The sequence below is a fragment of the Alternaria hordeiaustralica genome, assembly GCF_023758085.1.
Source record: "Alternaria hordeiaustralica strain BMP 2776 chromosome Unknown scaffold_3, whole genome shotgun sequence".
Lineage (NCBI taxonomy): Eukaryota > Fungi > Ascomycota > Dothideomycetes > Pleosporales > Pleosporaceae > Alternaria > Alternaria hordeiaustralica.
The window spans coordinates 1,842,518-1,865,657 of NW_026056775.1; the positions used below are offsets into that span (position 1 = coordinate 1,842,518).

Sequence of the window (23,140 nt, forward strand, 5' to 3'; positions counted from 1 at the left end):
TTCGCAAGAGCAGCGCGCAACCCTCCCGGTCCGGTCGTACGATCATACTGAGCATTTGAGGCTCCTCTGCGAGGTGAGCACAACAGAACGTCCGCTGTTTGGGGCACAGTTCCAAAGTTAGCTGCCTGACAGGAATAGGCGCCAGCAAATTAGCCAAAAGGAACCCTTGTCACAATGGGCACATAACTGTTGGTATTATCTCTGTGCCTCCCAGTGACACAAGTTACCTAGGTACCGAACACCGGTGATTAGCGTAGTCGTACGTTGATGCGGGGTCTGCCGTGGTCCCGAGCTACAATGCGGCGTAGGCGTCTGCTTTGGCGACTCTCCATCTGCGCTAATTATAGTACATCTGCCCCTGCCTGATATGCCTCCTCTCAAGTCCCTCAAGAAGTTGTTCTGTTCTTTCCTATTCACCAATTTATGCATCTGCCAAGGCATTGTTTGTTTACCTGTATTCAAGTCGCCCTTTCCAATCTCGGTGCTTTTACATTTCATCACAAATACACTGTCCCACTCAACACAATGACGAGCTTCACTATCTCCGATGGCCAACTTGATGGATTGAAGGATCAGGTAGCTGTCATCACTGGTAGGATAACATGACCGGCTATCTTTTACCGACTACTTACGCGCACCAGGAGCATCATCGGGTATAGGACTTGCGACACTCCGAAGGATCATCAAGCACGGGGGCAAGGTCTTTGCTAGCGACCTCACTTCCCTTCCTGAGCCCGAAGCATCATCCGTCCCCTTCTTGAAAGCCGACGTCACGTCCTGGAAAGAGCAACTCGACGTCTTCAAAGCAGCAGAACAGAAGTACGGGAAGATCGACCATGCCTTTGCAAACGCAGGAATAGGAAAATCAACAAGCTTCCTGGAAGAAGACGTGGACGAGAATGGCGATTTGTTACCGCCGAAGATGAACACAATCAACGTCAACTTAGTCGGTGTAATGTACACCGTGAAGCTGGCCATACACTACCTCAAGAAGAACCCCGATGGCGGCAGCATCGTCATGACAGCATCGGGTTCAAGCTTCGCGCGACTTCCGGCTGAAGACTACAGTAAGCCTCGTCAACCCATTTCAAGATTGAGTGCTGACACATCCCAAAGCCACAGCCAAACACGGCGTTCTCGGTCTTCTACGCGCTCTACAGCCCCAACTTCACCCCAGACTCCCCATCCGCATCAACGCCGTCGCCCCATCCTGGACCGACACAGCAATTGTGCCCCGTGCCATGATCGCTGCGCTAGGCGATAGCAACGTGCAGTCGGCCGATGTTGTTGCTCGTTCTGTGGGTGTGTTGATGGCAGATAAGGAGCGTCATGGAGAGCTAGTGTACAGCGCGCTGGGCAAATTTGTGGAAATGGAATATGGAGAAGCGGGGTTCCATGCTCTTACGAAGCCCATGATGGAGCTTGCGGAGGGCGGGGAGAAGAAGGAGGTCCTGGCTGCTGAGAAGAGGGTTGATGAGGTGCTTGAGGAGATGGCGGTGGAGAACCATGGTATCTCGGTCGTTACTGAGTAGGCATTGAGGCGCTTTTGACCTAAGAATAGCAGCCATCCATGTTTGAAGTCTCAAATGAAGATCGTCGTTTCCTCACTCTTCGCTTGCATGCGCTTGGGCTAATGTTCGACACAGCATTCTTCTCCAGGCGTGATCACATTTAACAGCCTGGCAATCCACCGTCATCAGAAAGCCAATCTCAAAGTACCCGAATCTTTCTAGGATGAATAGTTAAGGTTCAAGAAGAGAATGAAAACGAGACGGGATTTGCGACCCGCACGATGCTTTGTCTAGGACGTTCCTCCCATGTCGAGATGAAACATGCGCGCTAGCGTGGCTTAGCTCCAAATGCCTCACGTAACCCTTAGGCAACCGCATCTACTCCCCAACACGCTCAAACACTCAACAAACCATCGCAAAGACCTCCGGAAGCCGTGATGTGCCCCAGCGGTCAGAATGGCCGCTCTACCGACGCGTCTGACACCGATGCAATGTGGTCTACCCTGCGCCAGACCCATGCAAAGCTGGTAAGCACGCAAACATGCAGACGTTGGATTGTGTAGTCGCTAAACCCATATGCTTCTTGTGTAGAAAACTCATTCAGATGATCTGCAGAGGCTCAGTCAAGAGATGAAAGAGCTGAAGAAAAAGCAAGACACCATCAAGAGAGCAGTAGGGAACTTGGAAAGGTATGATGAGGTTGTTCCTAATCCCAGGAACCTTGCGCGAAACTACCAACCGGGATCTATAGTGACATCACTAGGGGAATGGATGCTACGTCGACACACATCATCCTGAAAGAAGCGCCGGCTCTCATGGAGCCTTTCCTCACTCGGCTGCCTCGAGAGTTACGTGACCTTGTCTATGAGTATGTCTGCGTCCATCCAGACACCATACAGGTTGCTCTTCCTGGACAGCCTGGTTCTAGGACAGACCCATCGGTTGTTGGATCGGGTGGCCAACTAATGGATGTGTCCTACCTGTCAAATTCGGAGGTCGTACCTACCGAGCTGTCCGAGACATATTGGTCGAAGAATCGTTTCGTGATCACAGTCGGTTTATGTACTGGCATGCGAGATGACAGTTTGGGCACTTTTCTGTTGCACGGAACAGTGCCTAGTGACAAGCCGTTTTGGAGGGTGTTTGTGCGCCCGTGGCAGAAAATCCGTCATCTGAAGATAGAACTGGCATGCGAACATTGGGAATCTGATACGCGCTACGGGCAAGACAAGATGAGTGACTACTACAAACCAGCATACGGCCTCGGTGACGACTCCACGTTCGCGCAGGCTGCTGTGTCTAAACAAGAGGCTCAGCTTTATCCTCTCACCCGACTGAAAGGCCGAGAAGAGCTTCATATCGAGATCGAGATACACACCACGTTCGCCAAGGACGGCCCTGATGTTGAACAATCCGAGCGTCACTTCGTCAATATCATGGAGAGCATTCGGCAAACTGTGTGCGATCTGATGGACTCCGGCGTCCGTGTCACGGTCGTATTGAGCAACCTCGACTATGACGAAATGTCTGTGGACCCTGACACGTGGGACATTACATCTCGCTTTGTCCTAGACGCAGAGGAGTGGCGCAGTGTACGTACATAATCGACAGTGAGAACGATCAAGGCTGACTTGTAGAAGGAGAAAGATCAAATCGAAGCGCGAGACAGGGAGACCGCCTACTTCGGGCATCCGCAAGCTGCGATGTACCATTGTATTCCTGCAGCAGCCCTTGCTGACATGGAAGGCTTCCGTGAGCTACTGTTGCGTCGTTGGAAGGTGCGATATGCTCTACCCTGGATGGAAGAAGAATCAGAAGTTCAATAGGGGCAGAACAGTCAGATTGAAGATGAACAGAGAGTTTGAGCAATGCCCGTAGTGCGTTGCATGTTCAGTCAGGGTAACGATGTAACATTATCGGTGCGCTGGCAGCGGCGGTGACTTTGATACAGAAGCGTGTCGACTGAAAGTTAAAACCTCGAGTATACACCGCTTACTATCAGGGCCGCTATATGTATGATATCTATCAGGATCGGCAGCGTATAACGTATTTGCGTCCAATTACGAGCAATCATTTCCACCACATGGTACCCTGGTACGCTATCTCTCCGAAAATCGAGATTAGGCGATAAGCTTCACATCACCCCAAGACTCTACAAGCACTTGCAGACCGGTGAGAAGGTCGAAAACTTTGGTCATCGCATTCTTCAAAGTGCATAGCATCTGTTCCTATGAGGCTTGTTCTGAGAGAAGTTGAACGTACCAATGAAATGGAGGACGCTCTTCCACAAGCGTTCCAAAGCTTAGTAAGGGCCGTGCAGTGCAATTCGTTGGCTCGTTTTACGTTTGCGCAAAACCCACACGTCCCCTTACTCACTCTCCCGTCGATTTCGGATATGCAATGGCCCGTCAGCCTATCAGCTGCTTGACACATGGTAATGTTTGATCGGTCCCAGTCCCAAGAGTCGTGGCAAGAGTCGTGGCGTAGCGGGGTACCCGGGAAGAGATCTCACCATGACGATGCAACCAAGTGAACCCTACGCCCTATCTACAACCGAAAAACGGCCATATACCGACGCTGACACCCGACGGCACATGAAAGGACTGCGACGGCTGTTTGCCTTCAGATAGATGGGTCGGCGATCATCGTGGAGTCCGGGGAAGAGCCGTCTCCACGCCGAAAGGCTCCGCTGGCGACCGTGCCCCAGGCGCTTCACCACTTCGAGAGCTAGTAATGACAGCCATCTACCTTGGCGCGCGCGCGCTCCATCAAAACGGCGCTGACAAGGACACCGGCCAGACCCAGCTGCGATCCGGCGTGAAGGAGGACCTTCCGGGGGGTGTGGAGTACAAATAAAGCAGAGGTGCGGCTGCGACGTTACGACTTGTCGCTGTTATGAAAAAGGCCGTTCCTTCCTTCTTTCTCTCTGTACCTGAACGCGCTCAGGACGCCGCTTCACCATGGCCCAAGCCCAGACGGATTACGCGGCTGAAAAAGACACGCCGAGCAGCCAACATGAAGACTTCAAGCCAGAGGACGCGCACCAGATTGCGGGACACGGCCATACTGCTACCGACATGCGAGTCTAGCCACTCTCTTCTATCTTCTTTGCTGACAATATCGACAGCTACGGCCATGCTTTAATGCAATTTGATAAAAAGGCAGAGTCACGTCTCCGCCTGAAGATCGATTTGTACATTATCCCGACCGTGGCCCTTCTCTATCTGTTCTGCTTCATCGACCGTGCCAACATCGGAAACGCTCGTCTAGCGGGCCTCGAAAAGGACCTTGGACTCAGTGGTTACGACTACAATACTGTTCTCTCCGTGTTCTACGTCAGCTACATCGTCTTCGAGATCCCGTCCAATATCTGCTGTAAATGGCTTGGTCCGGGATGGTTCATCCCTATCATCTCACTATGCTTCGGCATCGTTTCGATTGGCACGGCTTTTGTTCACAACATTCATGCCATTTGTGGCGTACGCTTTCTGCTGGGTATCTTTGAAGCTGGTATGCTACCAGGCATCGCATACTACATGTCTCGGTGGTACAGACGCTCCGAGCTTGCGTTCAGACTGTCACTGTACATTGTCATGTCTCCCCTAGCTGGCGCTTTCGGAGGCTTGTTGGCTTCAGCGATTCTCACACTCGATTCTTTCGGCTCGCTCACACGCTGGAGGATGATCTTCGCTATAGAGGGCATTGTCACATGCTGCTTGGCCCTTATCTCCTTCATGACGCTCACAGATCGTCCGGAGACTGCGCGCTGGTTGACGCAAGGAGAGAAGGATTTGGCGATTGCTCGTGTCAAGGTATGTCACCATCTACCCTGGAAGATACATAGCACATTAAAGCGTGGCTTCGGCTAGACATTCCGGTATTTATTGTACACCTGCTGACTTTTGACACAGTCTGAACGTGTCGGCCAGAACGAGGTCCTAGATAAGCTAGACAAGAAGAAGACGCTTCGCGGTATCTTCAATCCTGTGGTACTGGCGACTTCATTCATCTTCCTTCTCGACAACATCACGGTGCAAGGTCTGGCTTTCTTCGCGCCCACAATTGTCAAGACGATATACCCAAACGATACAGTTGTTTCGCAGCAACTTCACACAGTGCCACCATACATCGTGGGCGCCTTCTTTACACTTCTGCTACCATTCCTGAGCTGGAGATTCGATAGGCGCATGATTTTCTTCATCCTGGGAGCACCACTCATGATGATCGGATACATCATGTTCTTAGCCAGTACAGATGGGCAAGTTCGATATGGTGCTACCTTCCTCATCGCGTCGGGAGCATTCTCGTTTGGCGCGCTGTGCAACGCGCAGGGCTCTGCTAATGTTGTGTCCGACACGGCGCGTGCATCTGCTATCGGTAAGTACCAAAATTTGTACGTCATAACAAAGCAAAGTCTGACTGAATGTTAGGTACTGTTGTCATGTTTGGCAACGTAGGCGGCCTGATTTCGACATGGAGTTTCCTCCCTACAGATGCGCCCAATTATCCCATCGGTAATGGGCTCAACCTGGCGACCAGCAGTACGATCTTGATATCGAGTATTCTATTGTTGCTCTGGATCAACAGGAGCAACAAGCAGCGTGATGCCATTGATGTTGACCAGGAGCTGGCTGGCAAGTCGCAGGGAGAGATTGAGGATTTGGATTGGCGGCATCCGTCGTTCAGGTGGAGGCCCTAAAGGAACCTGCATCGCTCATGTATTCTGCGAAACGAATGTCAACCATGACTCTTGTATGAAGAAATACCAACTGCAGTATAAGATGCTCCTGATGAATCCCAATGTGTGTTGCATGGCAAAGACCGAGTAATCCCTGTCATCCGGATTCCCCGCATCGATCGATAAGCATACCCACCGCCCCGAACGCGACCTCGGTCCAGGAGCTCTTTCGTCATGCATCCGAGCACCACAACCATGATGAGCTATTCGGGTCATCGCTCCGCGCATCGAAGCTGCACATATCTAATCACGCATCCTCCCTAGCCTGTTCACCCGACATTCAACTGCTACGCGTCACCACATCACGTCTCAATCGCCATCAAAAACCATGCCTTCCGCCATCGTCATTAGACAAGTCGAAGGCAAGCCGGGCAAAGTCTACTACCCACTCGAGAAGATAACCGTTCCCGAACCCAAGCCCAAAGAAAATGAAGTAAGCTCCCTCTACCAAGACCTGCCACCCGCTCACAATCTAATCCCCATCACCCAGGCCCTCATAACCCTCACCGCCGCCGCGCTCAACCACCGCGACCTCTTCATCCGCCAACACCTCTATCCCGGCACAACCTTCGGCGTGCCCCTCCTCGCAGACGGCGTCGGCATCGTCACTTCCGCCGGCGCATCCCCCTCGGCACAATCATGGCTCAACAAGCGCGTCTTGCTGAACCCGGGTACGGGCTGGAAGGACAGCATGGACGGCCCCGAACATCCCAAGGGGTATGCGATAATGGGCGGCACGAAGAGCAATCCCGTGGGCACACTACAAGATATCTGCGCGCTCGATGCCGGTGAGCTGGAGGAATGTCCCGACCATCTCAACGACGAGGAGGCTGCTGCGCTGCCCCTTACCGGGCTGACGGCGTGGCGCGCGTTCTGGGTCAAGAGCGGGAATGCGATGCCAGGACGGAATATCCTCGTTACGGGTATTGGGGGCGGTGTTGCGCTTATGGTGCTGTTGTTCGCTGTGGCACAAGGTTGCAATGTCTACGTGACAAGCGGGAACCAGGAGAAGATTGACAAGGCGGTCAAGTTGGGTGCGAAGGGAGGCGTTATCTATAAGGAGAAGGATTGGGATAAGAAACTTCAGGCCATGTTGCCCAAGGAGAGGAAGTATCTCGATACTATTGTTGATGGCGCCGGCGGTGATGTTGTTAAAGTGGGGAGTAAGATACTCAAGGTTCGTTCTTCCCTCCCTCTCTCCATTTCTTGCGACAACAGGCTGATTTATCGATATAGGCTGGCGGCGTCATCTCCATATACGGCATGACCGTATCACCCAAAATGGACTTCCTCATGTCCGCCGTGCTGCGCAACATCGAAGTCCGTGGCTCCACCATGGGTTCGAGGAAGGAGTTTGCTGATATGGTGCGCTTTGTCAAGGAGAAGAAGATGAAGCCTGTGGTCAGTCGCAGTGTGCAAGGTTTGGATGTGGAGAAGATTGATACCCTGTTTGAGGATATGAAGAGTGCGAGTCAGTTTGGTAAGTTGGTTGTTACGCTGGGGCAGGGTAAGGCGAGTAAGTTGTAAGGGCCTATCGGTTACTACGATGCGTCTCTCTTCAGATACCTAAGTCTTTGTCCGAGAATGCCACACTTTACAGCTCAGTAAAGCTACCATGAGGATTATTCTGGCGTCCGACGAGCGCATATGAACCGCCCGTGTTTCTTTGTCCGGGGCCTGTATGAAACCACGGAGTGAGCGGAGTGAGTGAGAGGAGGGTCGGACATGCACTCCCTCCGGCAATTCATCGGAGTTTGAGGTTGGGTTACACAGATAAGCATGACTACATAGCATCGCTTTTGAGCCCTCAAAAAGCTTCTTCTTGCATCGTCCACATTCACTCCTCTTCTGCAACGGTTACATCATAGTCAAGCAAGGGTATCACGACCATGTCTACACGAGACGCGGATAAGGACAAACCGTATATACCCCATAACAGTCTAAAGCAGGATGGCTACTCCAAAGAAGGCGAGGCGACAGCTACATGCTATTGCGGAGCCGTACAACTAGCATTTGTAAGTTCGTGCTCCAGCGGCACCATGGTCTTCCTGTACCACAAAGTTCTAATGCTCAACGCAGCCAACCACCGCCCCAGGCCTCGTAGACACCTTCGTCTGCCACTGCACCGATTGCCGAAAGATCACAGCGTCAGCTTTTACCTCAGCCTTCATTGTCACAGCTTCAGCTGTCAAGCACATACGCGGCCAGGACAATCTGAAGAAGTTCTCACAGTCTCAGACGACTGCTTCCGGCCAGGCGATGACGAACTGTTTCTGCGATACATGTGGAACGCTCATGTACCGACTGACTGAGCGGCATCCCGAATTTATTTTAATGAGGCTTGGTATGTGATGTTCTCCGGTCAAGCGAAATGTGTACTAAATGCAGCAGGCACCGTCGACGATCTGAATCTGATGGAGGGCTTACTGAGACCCAAACGAGAGGTTTACGTCAAGGACAGGGTGAGTTGGGTCCATGGAGTGGAAGGAGCGAGGCAGAGTGAGATCATGGAGTAGCTATTGAGAACCGAGAACTGGGAAAACGAACAATTACCATGGCTGCAACATGGGGAAAGTTCACTTTACAGTACTGTCTCAGATACAAGGTTCATTGGTGTCCTAGCTTGATGTCGCACCTGCTCAACAAAATTGAGGGTGAACAGCAAAGCTTATGCAGTTCCCATGAACACGACCCAACGGACATGCTTACCAAATCACCGATATCCTCCAAATCGCATGCAACCGATCCCTGCATATCCTCAGGAACCACCAATCGGCCACTAACACCGCAGATCAGGCCTCAAGCGTGAAGCCGTCCCAACGGAAAGTACGCGACGCGTGCCATAATTGTTTTTCTGGCTTGGAAAGACCAAAACAAGTCCGTAGCAACGAACCCTCCCCTTTCGTCGTTTGTTTCGATCCATTGCGATCCCAGAACCGGGGGTCGTTGTGTTCTTGAATCCTTACCTTGTGGGGCTGGAAAGTGTAGGAAATGCGGAGTCGGGGTTAAAACGACGGTTTTCCATGTGTGTAATACATCGATGACGAAATGATATATTGGCTTACTGAGCAACACCATCGATAACAACAACCACAACAATAGCCGGTATAGCCACTGAACGAACGGAAGGGAAAACACGACCTGCATTATCTGATCTGTCAGCCAACTTAGCAGCTCCCGCGAACGTTTTAGTGCTTATCATTACAAATCCTGGGGTACACAACATATCGCGAGGCAAGGAAGGGAGAGAGGAGCATAAAAAAGAGAAGGAAAGCCAGTCGCAACCATGAAGTTCATCAAGCAAATCGCCCAGCGCCTGAATCCCGACTTACACATCCCCGGCACCGACAATCCACCACCAGCCGTGCTGCGCAAGTCAAAGAGTTCGACAACACTACTAGTAACAGAGAAACGAAAAGAACTCTCCACACCGCCATCGCAATCCTCTCTGCGCAAGAAAGCAAGTTCCATGTTCCTAGGCCGCGGGTCTAATATCCAAGATTTCGCAAACTGGGGAGATACACCAATCCAAAGTAGTGGCACGCCTACCGAGGCAACAGCATCAGCAACTAGTCTTCCCCCGCCTTTACCATCAACACCAGTACGAGCGCCAGGAAACGCCTACGCGCTATCCCCATCCCCGCTTTCAACACCGCGGCCATCGACGCAGAACTCCACAAGGACAACACAGCCTTCCACGCAAACCTCAAGGCAACCCTCGACGCGCACTTCAACGCGAACATCGACTCGAACCACTCAAACGCCCACGCCTGTAGTACCAGCGACGCCCTATCTAAGAGATCCCGCACCAATAGCATCATCCATGGCCATGTCCGTCAGTACATCCGATAAATCCGTGCCTTACTTCCCGCTCGCGGGGCAGGCCAAAGACGGGTTTTCCAACAGCGAAGAAGCGACTGCGACGTGTTTCTGCGGCGCGGTTCAACTCGCTTTTCCGGTCGAGGGCCCCGGTTTGGTATCGGCGTTTGTGTGTAATTGTGCGGATTGCAGGAAGATTACTGCGAGTATGTTTGCTAGTAATTTTACGGTTAGGGATTCGTAAGTCTTTTTTTCTTTCCTATTGAATGGTTCTGGGTGTGTGGGGGAGATGCGCAGGGCTTTGACTGACAGAGATGTAACAGACACCTGCGCCACCTCCGTGGCCGTGCTAATTTATCGTCGTACGGTCAGGCCTCGACGATAGCTTCGGGCCATACTATGACGAACTACTTTTGCAAGACTTGCGGTACGCTCATGTATCGCGTTGGCGCTGCTTTCCCTGATTGTTCCATCTTGCGACTTGGGACCGTGGATGATTTCAATCTCGTCGAGACGAAGTTGAAGCCGACGCGCGAGCTGTTTGTCAAGGATCGCGTGAGTTGGTTTGAAGGTGTCAAGGGGGATGAGGTGAAAAGTTTTCAGGCTATGTTGTGAACATGGTGTGGGTTTCCAAAGGCTTGGAGGAAGGAGTTTGGTAACAGGGGAGGATGTTGTACGGAACGACGTGGCAAGTGAACATGTTGTTGAAGCTGGCGTACGGAGTTGGGGGGACAGGGGCAGGCTCAACTGGTAATGATTAGATAGGAGGGCTGGAGTGTAATATTATATATGAGATGGGGCATGGAGGCCTCGTACATATCTGCGCCAATGTGACGTTGTGAGAATCAAGATATGGTTTATTGATGCATTACATTCATGCAAAGAGACTATCTCGAGAACACACCATGCTCCTTGACCTGAAAGCATGACGCCACGCTGATGCTTGATAGTAATGATAAAGAAAAGAAGGACGTTGCAGAGTCTGTCACTGCACATCACATGCCAAGGGTATCACTTACAGCCACTCATCCACATCATCCGCAACATCCATATCCGCATCCACGACCCCCATCTGCCGATCTTCATCTTCTTCGACCTTGATCTCTTGCTCTCCGATAGTAGCGGAAGAGTCATCACCATCATCGTCGTGGAGAGCTGTGGGTGCATCATCCGTCGTCGTCACGGATTTGAGACCACCAAAGGCGTCGTTCGGAACCCATGCAAGATCGAGTTTGCCAACGTCGGGGATATTGAGGGATTGGTCAAGGAAAGTTTCTGCTTGGTAGCGCTCTTTGAAGGTTAGAATGAGGGTGTCGGCTTGCTCGGGGTGACGCTCAATATTTGTGCATTCGGGTATGTTCTGTACATATCGTTAGCAGAGATGAACGAATACACGTATAACTTCTACTCACGAGAAGGTGCTGCCGCAGAGACTCATCCCTCGGTGTATCTGGCTGGATCTGGGTGACTGCCAGACGCCTAGGCCGGTTGTCGAGCTTCTTATTCACTACACTTCGACCAGCATAACCACCTGCACGGCCCCTGTACGCGCCCCGGTAAGGTGCGAAGCCCCTGCCCCGAGGTGCAAAGGGAGCATATCCTCGACCTCGGTAAGCTGGATTGAAGGCGCCACGGCCATGTGTCTCCTGCTCACCAGGACCATGTTGATCGAAAAGTTCCGCTGCTTCGGCCTGTAGCGTGGCAAGAGTCTGGGCGAAGTCGTCGTTCGGGTCCCCTGACAGTTCAGCAAGTTGTCGCTTAATCTCTTCTATCTCCTTGTTCTTTTCTTCCAGCTGTCTCTCTATGTCAGCAGCTCTCGCGTCTGCTTCCGCAGCCTTGCGACGGCGCTCCTCAAACGCTTTCTGAGCTTCTGCCTGCCTAATGGCGATCGCCTCTAGGTCGAGCTTCTCCTCTTCGTCTTCTTGCTTCTCCTGAGCCAACTTTTCCTTTGTTTCTGGTGCGTACCAGTAGACCTTGACGAACCGGTTCTCAAAGACGGCTTTGGGACTATGATAAGCACGCCTCGCGGTCTGGCGATCAGCAAACTTGATCACTGCTAACTGCCTCCTAGAGTGTAGCTCGAGCTCATCGATGTTACCAAGCTCTGAGAAGTAGCTCCGTATGCTGTCCTCGTTGAAATGCTCCGCTGGGATCTGCTCGACGACAAGAGTCCTATTCAACTTGTCACGCGAGTAGCCCGGCAAAGAGAACGATGCGCGTGCCCTTCTACCCTTAGTTGCACGAGGCTGGCTACCGGACGCTCCTTGCTTGTTGAATCCTCTAGATGGCTGTACAGCAAGAAATGACTGCTCCGGATCGTACTCGGGGATTTCGTCGGGCGAAACGGCTACGGCAGCGTCGCTATGTTCGTGTGGACAAAGGGTACCAAGCGCGCAGAAACCCCTTTCATAATAATCAGCACACTTTGTCTTTGGCTGTCCTTGGTTCGGGCCACCGTCTTGCGCATTGGAGAAAGGAAGCTGAGGCATGCCCGGCAGATTCGCCCCGAAGGCTGCTGCCATAGCAAAGAAAGCCATGGGATCTGAGGTATCGAACGGTAGAGGGCCCGGCGGCGGCGGCGGAAGATTTGTGAAATTCGGCATACCGCCAAAACTCGCGAACGCGTTCTGTGTCCGCGCATCTCCAGTCCCCGCATTCCTACCGCCTCTGCGAGCTGTCTGCTTCGACGGCCTGTTATTTCCTGCGCCGCTGCGGGTATAGTGTGGATCCTGGCCCTCTTGTGACTGGCTGTTGTCCCTCTCTAACACCTTGCGCTTTCTCGACTGATTCGAACCATCCTGATATAAACCCTGCGCAGTCGGTCGATCGGGTAAGAGGTGTGATGCTGCTGAGTTCCTGTTGGCGGCAGGACCTTTCGGGGCCCCAAATGGCACGTTCGACGGATGCGGTTCGTATTCGAAGTTCGTGCTGCCAACTATGGACTGTATGGGCGCGGATTGTGAGGGTTGAGACGATGCTTGTGGTTTCGCGTCGTTCGCTTTCGGCTTCGGGAGATAGCTCTTAGCTTTGAGTGCTGCAATAACGTCTTTTGCAAAAGGCTCGGTGTCTTTGGGCCATTAGCGACGAAGTGTTACGTAGCCTTCGCATGCGCTTACTTTCCGGGCCAAGAAAGTCTTGCAGTGACTCGATCAAGGTACGCTGCACGTTTGCATCCGTATCGTCGACCGTAACGAGAGCGGCTACATAGTCAGCGAGCACTCCGCCTTCCACACCGGAGCTGCAATGCAGGTCAGTATGCGCCTGCGCGACAACTTTGGTGAGAGCAATGTGTAGCTCCGACTTACATGTTCTCCACGTTCGGCAGCAACCAACTCTTGAACACGGCATGATCTTTCTCCTCGAGTAACATGGCGAATCCTAGGAGCAAATTACGTTCATAACCAGGTTGCGCGATCGCGTTAATGTCGAGTTGCGGTCTGGTACTGCGCTGTGGTGTTTCTGGTGTGACTTGGATTGCGCCGAGCGTACATCTTTCGCGTTGCTACTAGCGCGACGGTAATGTCATAGCTCTCTTACCCGTGAGCACGTGACGCCGATGCCCCGCTACATTCACCATGTCGAACTCCTGGATGATCTAACCAGAAGGAGGTGCACCTACCAGGCCTGGACACTGCATGCATTCACTCACAACAACATCACCTTTACTAAAACACGTCACACATGAAAGATGCTTAGGTGTTTGTGCGATATAGCTTGATTTTCTCCAACTATACTACACTGAGAACATGTAAGGAAAAGGGTCATCATCCGTATCTTTCGTGCAAAGCCCCAAAAAACCTGACTAATATCAAGGGCGAAACCGCCCGGACCGACATTTACTAGCTCTGGTTGTCCCATGGGGGAGCTGTTTGCGTCATACATCGACCAGCGGCCACGAGCTTGCCCATGACTGTCGGATGACCCAGAATCGCGAATAAAGGAAATCTAACGCTTTTGCGAGCATTCCCTTATAGCTTGTCGTAGTACTGCAGGATTCGTTAGCATATGCTGTTTCTAGACCATGCGGGAGGAAACTTACGTTGGAAACGTCGGGCACTTCAGTCTTGATACCCTTGCGCTTGCGCATGTCGAAGACGATCTTTCCGGTGAGGGTGGAGGGGTCAAGTGCCGAGCCACCAGTGAGATGTTGCCAATGGTCGAAGACTTGTTGTGGGAAGGCCTGTCCACCAGTGGCGGCACGGAGATCGGCAGTGAAACCGAAGGACTCGTTGACGGGAAGGTACGCCTTGACGTTGAAGAGAGGAGTACCAACACGCTGGGCCTCCTCGAAGACGTGACCTCTCCTGCGGGTGAGGACACCGTAGATACCACCCATAGCCTGCTCGGGAACCTGGATCTCGCAGAGGTAGACGGGCTCGAGAAGAGTGGGCTCGGCAAGGAGAGTGGCGGCGTAGAGGACACGGCGAGCAGTGGGGATGATCTGACCACCACCACGGTGAATGGCATCAGCGTGGAGGGTAACATCCATGATGTTGAAGCGGATGGAGCGCATGGGCTCCTCAGCAATGGGACCTTCCTTGGTAGCCCACTGGAAACCAGAGACTACAGAGTCCTTGATTTCACTCAGGTACTGGACGGCCTTGGTCTGGTCAACGAGCAAGTTGGCACCGGTGGTGTCGGGACCGAAGCACCAGATCTTACGGGCATCGGTGACGTCCCAGCCGTGCTCGTCAGCAAGGATACGGGCACGCGACTTGATATCATCACGAGGAGCGATGACACCAGTCTCGATAGCGCGAGACACCTCCTCGTCCAAAGGCTGAGCAGTGAGGTAGAGACGGTTGTGCTTGTTGGGCGACTTGGACAGCGCGGTGATGCTGGAAGTGGCGTTGACGGTCTCACGGTACTGCACGACGGGGTCGGAGATACGGAGAGGAACACCGGCGTGGTCCTCCTCGAGATCCTTCAAGCAGATCTCCAAGTGCAACTCACCGGCACCAGCGACAACGTGCTCACCAGATGGCGAGATGTAGGTCAGAACGCAGGGGTCGGACTTGGAGAGACGCTTAAGACCCTCGACAAGCTTGGGCAGATCCTGGGCGTTCTTGACCTCAACGGAGCGCTGCACAACGGGAGAGACGGAGAACTTCATAACCTTGAGGTTGTGGGCAGTCTCGTTGGTGGTGAGGGTACCAGACTTGAGCAAGAACTGGTCAACACCGACAAGACCGAGAATGTTACCGGCGGGGACGTTGTCAATGGGCTCGATGAAACGACCCATCATGAGAATGGTACGCTGGATGGCCTTGATGAACAAGTCCTCCTTCTTTCCGGGGGTGTAGTTGGGGCCCTGAATGCGGACCTTGAGACCGGAGCGGACGGTACCGGAGAAGACACGACCGAAAGCGTAGAAACGACCCTTGTCGGAAGTGGGCACCATCTTGGAGACGTACAGCATGAGAGGACCGTTGTGGTCACAGTCCCGGATACCGATGGCGTTGACATCGTCGTGGGGACCCTCGTAGAGAGTCTCCATACGGTACTTCTGAGCGGTGACGGGAGAAGGAAGATGGAGAATCATCATCTCGAGGAGAGCGTCAGCGGCGGGAAGGAACTTCCTCATGACAACCTTGAGGAGCTGCTTGCCCTCGAGGTCCTTCTCATCGGAAGTGAGCTTGATCTCGAGCTTCTCGAGGAGAGTGGGGATCTCGTCGGTCTTGAAGTTCATGACCGCCTGGAAGATGCGGAAGATGGGGTCCAAGATGAACTGGTTGAAAGCACGCTCAAGGGGCTGACCCTCGTGTGTGCCAACCTTGGTCCACTTCTTGGTCTTGGGGTTGAAGAAGGAGTCACCCCAGAGACGCTCCATCATCTTGTTCTTGTCGACACCGAACTTCTTGGCGTACCTGGAAGCGAACTGGCGGATGGTGAAAGCCCAGCCGTGGAGACCGGAACCGAAGGCGATGGTACCCTTCTCGGGGTAGACCTGGACATCACCGAGGGCCTTGTCGTAGTAGGTGGCGATGACGACGTTGACGGACTCGATGACACGGGAGAAGTTCTGGTACAGGTCCTCCTTGCTGAGCTGGAGCTCGAGAAGAGCACGGTCGACCTTGTTGATGATGACGACGGGCTTGATACGCTCACCAAGAGCCTGACGCAGGACAGTCTCGGTCTGGACGCAGACACCCTCAATGGTGTCGACGACAACGAGGGCACCATCGGTGACACGGAGAGCAGCAGTGACTTCAGATGAGAAGTCAACGTGACCGGGCGAGTCGATCAAGTTGATCAAGAAGTCGTTCTTGGTGGTGGGAACGGGGATGTCCTTGAGGTCGTCCTCGTCCTTGAGGGTGGCGTACAGGGAGATGGCAGTCGACTTGATAGTGACACCACGCTCCTGCTCGTCAGCTCGGGTGTCGGTGAAACGAGCCTCACCAGCCTTGGCAGCCGAGATAATACCGGCACGCTGGACGAGCGAGTCGGTGAGGGTGGACTTTCCGTGATCGACTGTGGTGGGGTATGTTAGCTTTCTGTCCAGCCCGATGCTGCGGGGTTGCCACGAGAGCGCTTACCGTGGGCAATGACGGACATGTTCCTAATGTTCTTAGGATCGTCCATGAGACCACGGATCTAGCCGCGCAGTCAGTATTCATCCTTCCGGTGTTGCCAATATCGACGTGTGGTGCGGGGTGATGTGTGCGCGGAACGTACCTCCTCGACGGTGAAGCTGGCGTCATGTTAGCAATTGTCCGATTGTTCCCACAGACAAGAGACGAAAGGTCAAGCCTTGGAGGGAGATGTGGATGGCGTCGGCAACTTACTTGACCATCTTTGCGGTGTTGGTACTGTTCTTCTTTTACGAAAATTCAGTGGAGGGGAGTTGACGAATACCCCGCTTTGAGCGCGCGGATTCGGTGTATAGGTCGCGGGTTGAGCTGATGTCTCTGGCGATGCAGTCGACCAGAGTCAGACAGACGGGAGTTGATTATAAGCCGTAGAGGCGGGCGTGCGTCTGGTGAGAAGAGTTCTGCGAGGGGGAGCGAAGGTTTTTAGTAGAGCTAGTGGTGGGGTCAGTCGCGCTTTCCTCGCTAAAGCACGGCCCACCAGTGGCGCGAAGTAGCCTGTAATGCCCAAACTGGCCATGCTGCGGCGCCCTTTCGCTTTCGTACCGCACAACTCGATGTGCTGAATTCTATGATTTCCCCAGAATCGAGGCCATGACTCCACTGATCTCTCCTGGTACTGCCAGTCACTCGTCTGCGGATTACAACGCGGCGGCCCAATACATACCATTGGGTAGCGCCGCGACTGGTGTGGGTCATGATCGGGGGGAAATATCGTCACTTGTAATTTCACCTACTAGATTTGGCCATGCAGCGGAAAAATGCATGGCTGCATGTGCCCCAGTTGGGTGTTTGTGGCAAGTCTACGCCTTGAAAAGCCCAGAATCATCATGCACTGGTACAATGGATACCATCTTTCGTGATTTCCTTGCCAACAGCGCCATGGCACAGGTTTCAGAGGCACCTTGGTTGGAATCCGTCCGGAAATGGATGACCTCAGCAATCTAATCGAGCAATTTCAGTGCCCTCCCGCCCTTGAGGAACGCAACATTATGACTCCCCATGCTTTCCAAAGATCTTCTGGGTCAAGAGCAGGCGTATCACAAGATGACGCTTTGAAATCCAGTCGAGAGGCGTACGTTCATGAGGCTGCTACCACGTTGGGCTTATCCCCGGTAATTCCGCAGCCCTTTGGGCCCACTGCATAGTCACGTCTCGTTTTCTCAGGGCACGACGAAAAACCTTATGGAATACCAGTAAAGTACAATGTGCGTTGACCGCGAGACCAGTGTCTCAAGTTGGAAAGCCGAAGTACATTCGCTTTCCTGACCGAAAGGCCTATCCTATCCAAAAAGCCTATCCTACATCACCAGAATCTCCAGTAACCAGAACATGAGCGTCGCCCCTGACATCTCTCTTTATCACAGAGACAATGAGCAAGCCAGCTCCAGACTCATTCTTCCGAGCTTCCGCCTCTGCCTCTACCTCCACGATAATCGCCCCGACTACCACGCCTACCACCCTTGCCTCTGCCTCTGCCTCTACCTCTGCCCCTGCCTCTTCCTCTGGCATTGCTGTCCTCGTTGCCGGTACCTGCCCACTGATGCCCATCATTCGCGGAGAGTGCCTTGTTCGTGCTAGTTGGCTGCTTATTCTTGACATCTACCCCAGGAAGTGTCTCGCTGCGTGCCTGAGGCCTGGTATTTCGACTGTGCTCTGGTTCTGGCGAGACTTGCGCCATGCGATCCGGATGGATGAATGTTGCTAGTCTTCCGGGTTCCTCACGCTCTTCGGAAGTGTTGCGCATCACAGTCTTCTGCGGTGACGTATCATTCCTGTCTTGTGCTTCAGCGACTTGCGCTTCACGCCAGTAGGAGCGCTTCTGGTATTGGTCTTGGAAAGGAGGTGTCGAATCTTTCCGGTTGCGGCTGCCGTGACCTGCCTCATGGCAGTGTTCTCCCTTTTCGCGGCGCTTGCCTCCACGTGTGCCAACACGTCTTCGGAGGCTGAAATTTAGGTGGCCATCTCGGGGGTCATGCGGAGGTGTGAACCGATCGGTCTGGTCAAAGCCCCGCTCGTGATCTGCTTCGTCGTAGGATAATTCTGACGGCTTTCGTGGATGTCGCTCGTAGCTTGACTCCATTCGATGAGCATCTTCATCATCACTGACATCGCCCCGCTTGGCCAGCTTTTTCCGCTTCTGTGCATGAGGGCGCTTCCGTGATCGTTTGCTATATGCTTTATCTTCTGAGTTCGTGTCGTGAAATGAAGCCACGGCATCGTCATTGGCCTTTTGTTGTATGATGCCCTTGTCAATGTCGTCGAAGTTGGCGGCCCTTCTCGATGGATGGACGTTCTCTTCCACGTGAGCAGCTGGCTGAGCAAGTGATGCCTCTTCTGAGCGCTGGCGGAATCTGTCCCAGTACCCTCCTCCGCGCTCGCTGCCCCCACTGATCCTCAGATCTTCAACTGCGGCTGGAACACCGTACCAGTCATCCGCACTACCGATAGAGTCCTATCAGTAACATTTAGCTTCGCCTCTATGGTGCGCAATGCGATGCGCAAAAAATAGAACAGCAAAATGCAAGAACGTGAAATCCATGTTTATACTCAACGCACTCTTCCAACTCTTGCCCTTTCTCTCTCCCTCTCATCTGCCCTAGGGTCATTCGGCACCTCTACCTCATACTCCTCTTCTTCGACCTTGTGGAACTTCTCAACTTCGGCGCGCTCACCGTGCGCACGGGCAGCGTCCAACATGAACCTGACCGTGCCGTTCTGACCACGAATGCCGATTGCGGACTTGGGTGCTTGGTCTGCGCCAGGCGAGAGTGCGACGGGGGTGGCTGGGGTAAGTGGACTGGTAGGGTCGATGCCATTGCGAGGCTTGGCACCGTTGGCTGTGCCTTCTGCGTCGGCGGCTTGCTCAGACTTGTACTGAGAGTAACGTGGGATGTGCGCTGCTGAAGCCTCCTGGTTGAGTCCAATGCGGATGTTGATAAAGTGTTCGAGTGTGTAGGAGGGTCCAACCGAAGTGGCGCTGCGGTGATGGGTGTACAGATCGAGCATATCGAGAAGCGTCTCCATAACCTCTGCCCGGCTGGTAGCCCACTTGTGGTATCTCACAGGTCCTGCATCCACGAACTTGGCGGCATCCTTCCCGTGCAACCGTGCGGCAAGCTCTAAGCATGCAATCGCCAAGGTCGGCGTAGACTGCTTCAGCGGTGCGAAGGTCCTGTATGAATCGATGCTCAGGTTCCACGTTGTTTTCGCCTCGTCTTTCGCGTCAAATCTCAGAGCTCTAGCAAGTTTGACCATGACCTTTTGGGGGTATCGGTTGCGGAAATCGAAGCCGGCGCTTTCGAGCATGAGACGTTCGAGGCCGATGATAAGCTTGGAGTGGTTATCGAAGCGCTGTTAATGTGTTAACTTTGAACTCATAGTTAGTCTCGCTCACAAGAGGTGCATACCGGATCATCGCTGCTTAGGCTCTCACCAGGCCCAACCTTGAGGTTCCAATGGGCGCAAAGAATCTCCCTACTCTTCTTTAACGTATCTTCAATCTTGCAGGCTGTGAAGAGCGCAGCAGCTGCCGCGTCTGCCCAGTTGTACTCATTGTCCGCGTGTAATAGCCTGAACTTGTGGTAGTAGATCACAGCTGTGTTGAAGGTACGGATAGGCAGCTGCAGCGCGCGCCGGACTTGATCTATCCAGGCAACGCCTTGCAGGCGCACGGCATCCTCCTTGGCGTCGCTCATATGAATCTCCGCGAGACATTTCTGCATGCGCGACTGCAGGATGTAGGGCTTCGCGATCTCGATGTAGGACGGGTGTGGTCCGACGCGATCAGGATCGCGCTCCGAGGGAGAGGCGGTGGGCGCCATGACGTGCGCTTTTGTTCAGAACCTGTGCTGAACGTCTTGCGTCGTTGCGACTGTTGGTGTTGGGGTGTCGGTTGAAAGCAGCGTGACTGTGCGCAATCGGTCGGGCATTCACTCCTCTGCCGCGCTTTTACGATGGCGTCCCAAGCGAAAAATAGCAATCCGTGGGAAGGTTCTGGGGCTGGGAGGATGCTGCTGCTGGCAAGCAGGCGGTGGAAACACGAAAGACAATCGGCATGTGGAGTGGACTTCAAGGGTCATGGTCATAGCTCTAGTTCCTGCCCGCGGTAGACATGTGGACCACTGAGCTTGCAATCCACCCAGCACGTTTTGCAAAAGCACGCGAGGATTGTTCTTGACTTCATACATTCTCCATGCCATTATCGCTGTCCTATATAAGGTCGTCCCCTCCCCAGCTTATTCCCTCCTCGTCCCAGTATTAATTCATCCCAGCTTACACTGTACTCATGAAGCCAACGGGCTACTTCTCAAGAAGCGCCAAGGGCCGTAATCATTAATGTCTAAAGATGCAAGACCAGAGTACAAGTGTACCTCTGCCTTGGACGAACCAAATTTTCAACACAGAAATCTACGGATGCAAATGCAAGAAAGATCGCTCAATGTGCGCATCACGTAGCTGAAAAGAACATTGACTGTTTATGCCGCTGTTCGGTCCTTGAATGTAAGAAGGCAGTCATCCTATAGAAGGTTAGCGAATGATCTGAAGAGATGTGGATGGTGCGCAATACGACTTACCATAGGGAAAATAGTGGCAAACACCTTGATCACCTCGCTCTGGTCGGTGACCTTATGGTCCCAGTCAAGCAACATACTCGCCTTGCCAATCATCAACATGAGGTTGGCTTGCGCGTATGTCTGGCCCAGGCAGTAGTGGGGACCTGTGCCGAATACAAGCCAGTTCTTGGTTTGTTGATCAGCGTTACCGGTGATCCATCGCTCAGGCTCGAACGAGTCTGGGTTGGGGTATGCTTCAGGGTCGTGAAGTGCCGGGTAGGTTGTAGGAATGACCATGGAGCCCTTGGGAACGGTGTATTCAGGTGTTACAGGGAAGTCCTTCTTAGCCAAGTAAGGAACCATGATGACTGGGGGACGGTAGCGGAGAGTCTCCTTGACGACAGCGCGGGTCCATTGCAACTTCTCGATGGCGTCAAGCGAAAGAGTACCGTGCACATCGCCATTTCTGGCCTTGATGTTCTCCTCGCGGATCTTCTCGAGGTACTCGGGGCGGTCAGCCATGATCTGGAAGAGCCATGTGGCGGCAGAAGAGGTAGCGTCTTGGGAAGCGAAGAGGAAGGTGAAGATGGTCATGGAGATCTCAAGGTCGCTGAACCAGCGGATGACAGTCGCGGGCTTCTCGGCGTCATCGACCTTCTCGCCAGCTTCAACCCTCTTGCGGTACTTCTCAGACTCGATCATGTTGTCTACCCAGAAGTCGAGAATGCACTCCTTCTTGCCTCCAGCAGCCATGCGGACCTTGCTCTTTGCGGCACACTTGGAGAACTCATCCAGGACCATGTCGGCGCACTTCTTTCCGTACCAGGTCTTGGTGAAGGGGATAATGATAGGGAAGTTGACAAGCTCGAGCGCAGCGGTGATCAGGTAGTAGTCGTCGGCGATCTTCTTGACGGCCTCGTCAGAGGTGTAGTGACCGACGAAGGTACGGCAGCTCAACGCAGTGATCATGAGGCGGAACTCTTGCATCCAGGGAATGTGCTTGCCCTTGTTCTCTACTTGCGAAAGCTCCACAAAGCGCTTGAAGTATGTGTTGTAGACTTCCTCCTGGCCCGGTAGGTACTGTTCGAGCGCTTGACGAGTAAACAAGCTGTTGAGACCTTTGCGGTAGTCGACGTGGGCACGGCCGTCCAGGAAGACCCAGTTCTCGGGGCGGAGGAGTTTCTGCGCGACATCGACGACGCAGGGCTTAACGAAGGCGGGGGAGTTGAAGATCTTGCGGGCCATGTCGCGGGTGGAGGCAATGACGACGAACCTAGGAGCGGTCAGCATAGGCACAGACTGAGGGTAGGTGACAGGGTGGCATACTTGTGGAAGACGGATACGCAGCTGAGAGGACCGGACATCCATTTTTCGTGGTACTTCTTGAAATCGGGGTTGACAGACTCGAGGAATGGACCGATGAAGGGTATCTTCCACGAGGGACCGACGATTGAGCCCTTGTTCCAGATGTATTTGACTGCGCGAGTGTCAGCAATGTCCGGCGCAAACGGAACATATGCAATGCCTACACTGGTCGTACGCCACCGCCGTTATGATGAGCGTCAGAGCGAGCTTCCAGGCATTGAAGCCGGAGAAGACGGAGGATAGGAGACCGCTGGTATCGAATTGCTGGAGGACATGCGCAACTTTTGCGTCCGCCGTCGGCGAGACAAAACTCGCGTTGACCGCCATGTCGAAGAAATTAGGATCGCGCCGCGCTGTGTTGTGTACGGGGGGAGGCGCGAGGGTCGCGGAGGGGAGGACGTAGGGAAGCCAAAGGGAGTCAATCGACGCCGTATTATATTCCCGCGCGAGGACGAAGCCGAAAAGAGGATCTCTGATTGTTTAATTGCAGGGCTTGGCGCGAGCGGTGGCCACTGCAAAAGGAGCCATGTCAATCACATCGACTTTCGGACTCTAGTGCGTTAT

The 23,140-nt window shown here is 53.4% G+C and overlaps 8 protein-coding genes across 8 annotated transcripts; 4 read left to right on the forward strand and 4 right to left on the reverse strand.

The window, feature by feature from the left end:
- Nucleotides 1-525: 525 nt before the first annotated feature.
- Nucleotides 526-1,532, forward strand: J4E84_002767 (uncharacterized protein; the record flags this gene model as incomplete). Its single annotated transcript, XM_049385386.1, has 3 exons — nucleotides 526-592; nucleotides 642-1,067; nucleotides 1,123-1,532. 3 exons carry the CDS (start codon nucleotides 526-528, stop codon nucleotides 1,530-1,532), a joined length of 903 nt encoding a protein of 300 aa, XP_049247409.1.
- Nucleotides 1,533-2,326: 794 nt separating this feature from the next.
- J4E84_002768 (uncharacterized protein) lies at nucleotides 2,327-3,337 on the forward strand (the record flags this gene model as incomplete). The annotated part of the gene is made up of 2 exons (XM_049385387.1): nucleotides 2,327-3,103; nucleotides 3,152-3,337. The coding sequence occupies 2 exons, from the start codon at nucleotides 2,327-2,329 to the stop codon at nucleotides 3,335-3,337; spliced, it is 963 nt and encodes a 320-aa protein (XP_049247410.1).
- Nucleotides 3,338-4,654: 1,317 nt separating this feature from the next.
- On the forward strand, nucleotides 4,655-6,210 carry J4E84_002769 (uncharacterized protein; the record flags this gene model as incomplete). The annotated part of the gene is made up of 3 exons (XM_049385388.1): nucleotides 4,655-5,323; nucleotides 5,423-5,888; nucleotides 5,942-6,210. 3 exons carry the CDS (start codon nucleotides 4,655-4,657, stop codon nucleotides 6,208-6,210), a joined length of 1,404 nt encoding a protein of 467 aa, XP_049247411.1.
- A 367-nt stretch (nucleotides 6,211-6,577) lies between these two features.
- On the forward strand, nucleotides 6,578-7,776 carry J4E84_002770 (uncharacterized protein; the record flags this gene model as incomplete). The annotated part of the gene is made up of 3 exons (XM_049385389.1): nucleotides 6,578-6,682; nucleotides 6,740-7,426; nucleotides 7,486-7,776. 3 exons carry the CDS (start codon nucleotides 6,578-6,580, stop codon nucleotides 7,774-7,776), a joined length of 1,083 nt encoding a protein of 360 aa, XP_049247412.1.
- A 3,307-nt stretch (nucleotides 7,777-11,083) lies between these two features.
- Nucleotides 11,084-13,467, reverse strand: J4E84_002771 (uncharacterized protein; the record flags this gene model as incomplete). The annotated part of the gene is made up of 3 exons (XM_049385390.1): nucleotides 11,084-11,428; nucleotides 11,481-13,127; nucleotides 13,462-13,467. 3 exons carry the CDS (start codon nucleotides 13,465-13,467, stop codon nucleotides 11,084-11,086), a joined length of 1,998 nt encoding a protein of 665 aa, XP_049247413.1.
- A 569-nt stretch (nucleotides 13,468-14,036) lies between these two features.
- Nucleotides 14,037-16,861, reverse strand: COT3 (Elongation factor 2; the record flags this gene model as incomplete). The annotated part of the gene is made up of 5 exons (XM_049385391.1): nucleotides 14,037-14,054; nucleotides 14,108-16,539; nucleotides 16,605-16,662; nucleotides 16,744-16,759; nucleotides 16,854-16,861. 5 exons carry the CDS (start codon nucleotides 16,859-16,861, stop codon nucleotides 14,037-14,039), a joined length of 2,532 nt encoding a protein of 843 aa, XP_049247414.1.
- Nucleotides 16,862-18,048: 1,187 nt separating this feature from the next.
- Nucleotides 18,049-20,479, reverse strand: J4E84_002773 (uncharacterized protein; the record flags this gene model as incomplete). The annotated part of the gene is made up of 3 exons (XM_049385392.1): nucleotides 18,049-19,110; nucleotides 19,215-20,009; nucleotides 20,066-20,479. 3 exons carry the CDS (start codon nucleotides 20,477-20,479, stop codon nucleotides 18,049-18,051), a joined length of 2,271 nt encoding a protein of 756 aa, XP_049247415.1.
- Nucleotides 20,480-21,133: 654 nt separating this feature from the next.
- J4E84_002774 (uncharacterized protein) lies at nucleotides 21,134-22,903 on the reverse strand (the record flags this gene model as incomplete). The annotated part of the gene is made up of 4 exons (XM_049385393.1): nucleotides 21,134-21,175; nucleotides 21,233-22,484; nucleotides 22,538-22,688; nucleotides 22,741-22,903. The coding sequence occupies 4 exons, from the start codon at nucleotides 22,901-22,903 to the stop codon at nucleotides 21,134-21,136; spliced, it is 1,608 nt and encodes a 535-aa protein (XP_049247416.1).
- Between the last annotated feature and the right edge of the window lie 237 nt (nucleotides 22,904-23,140).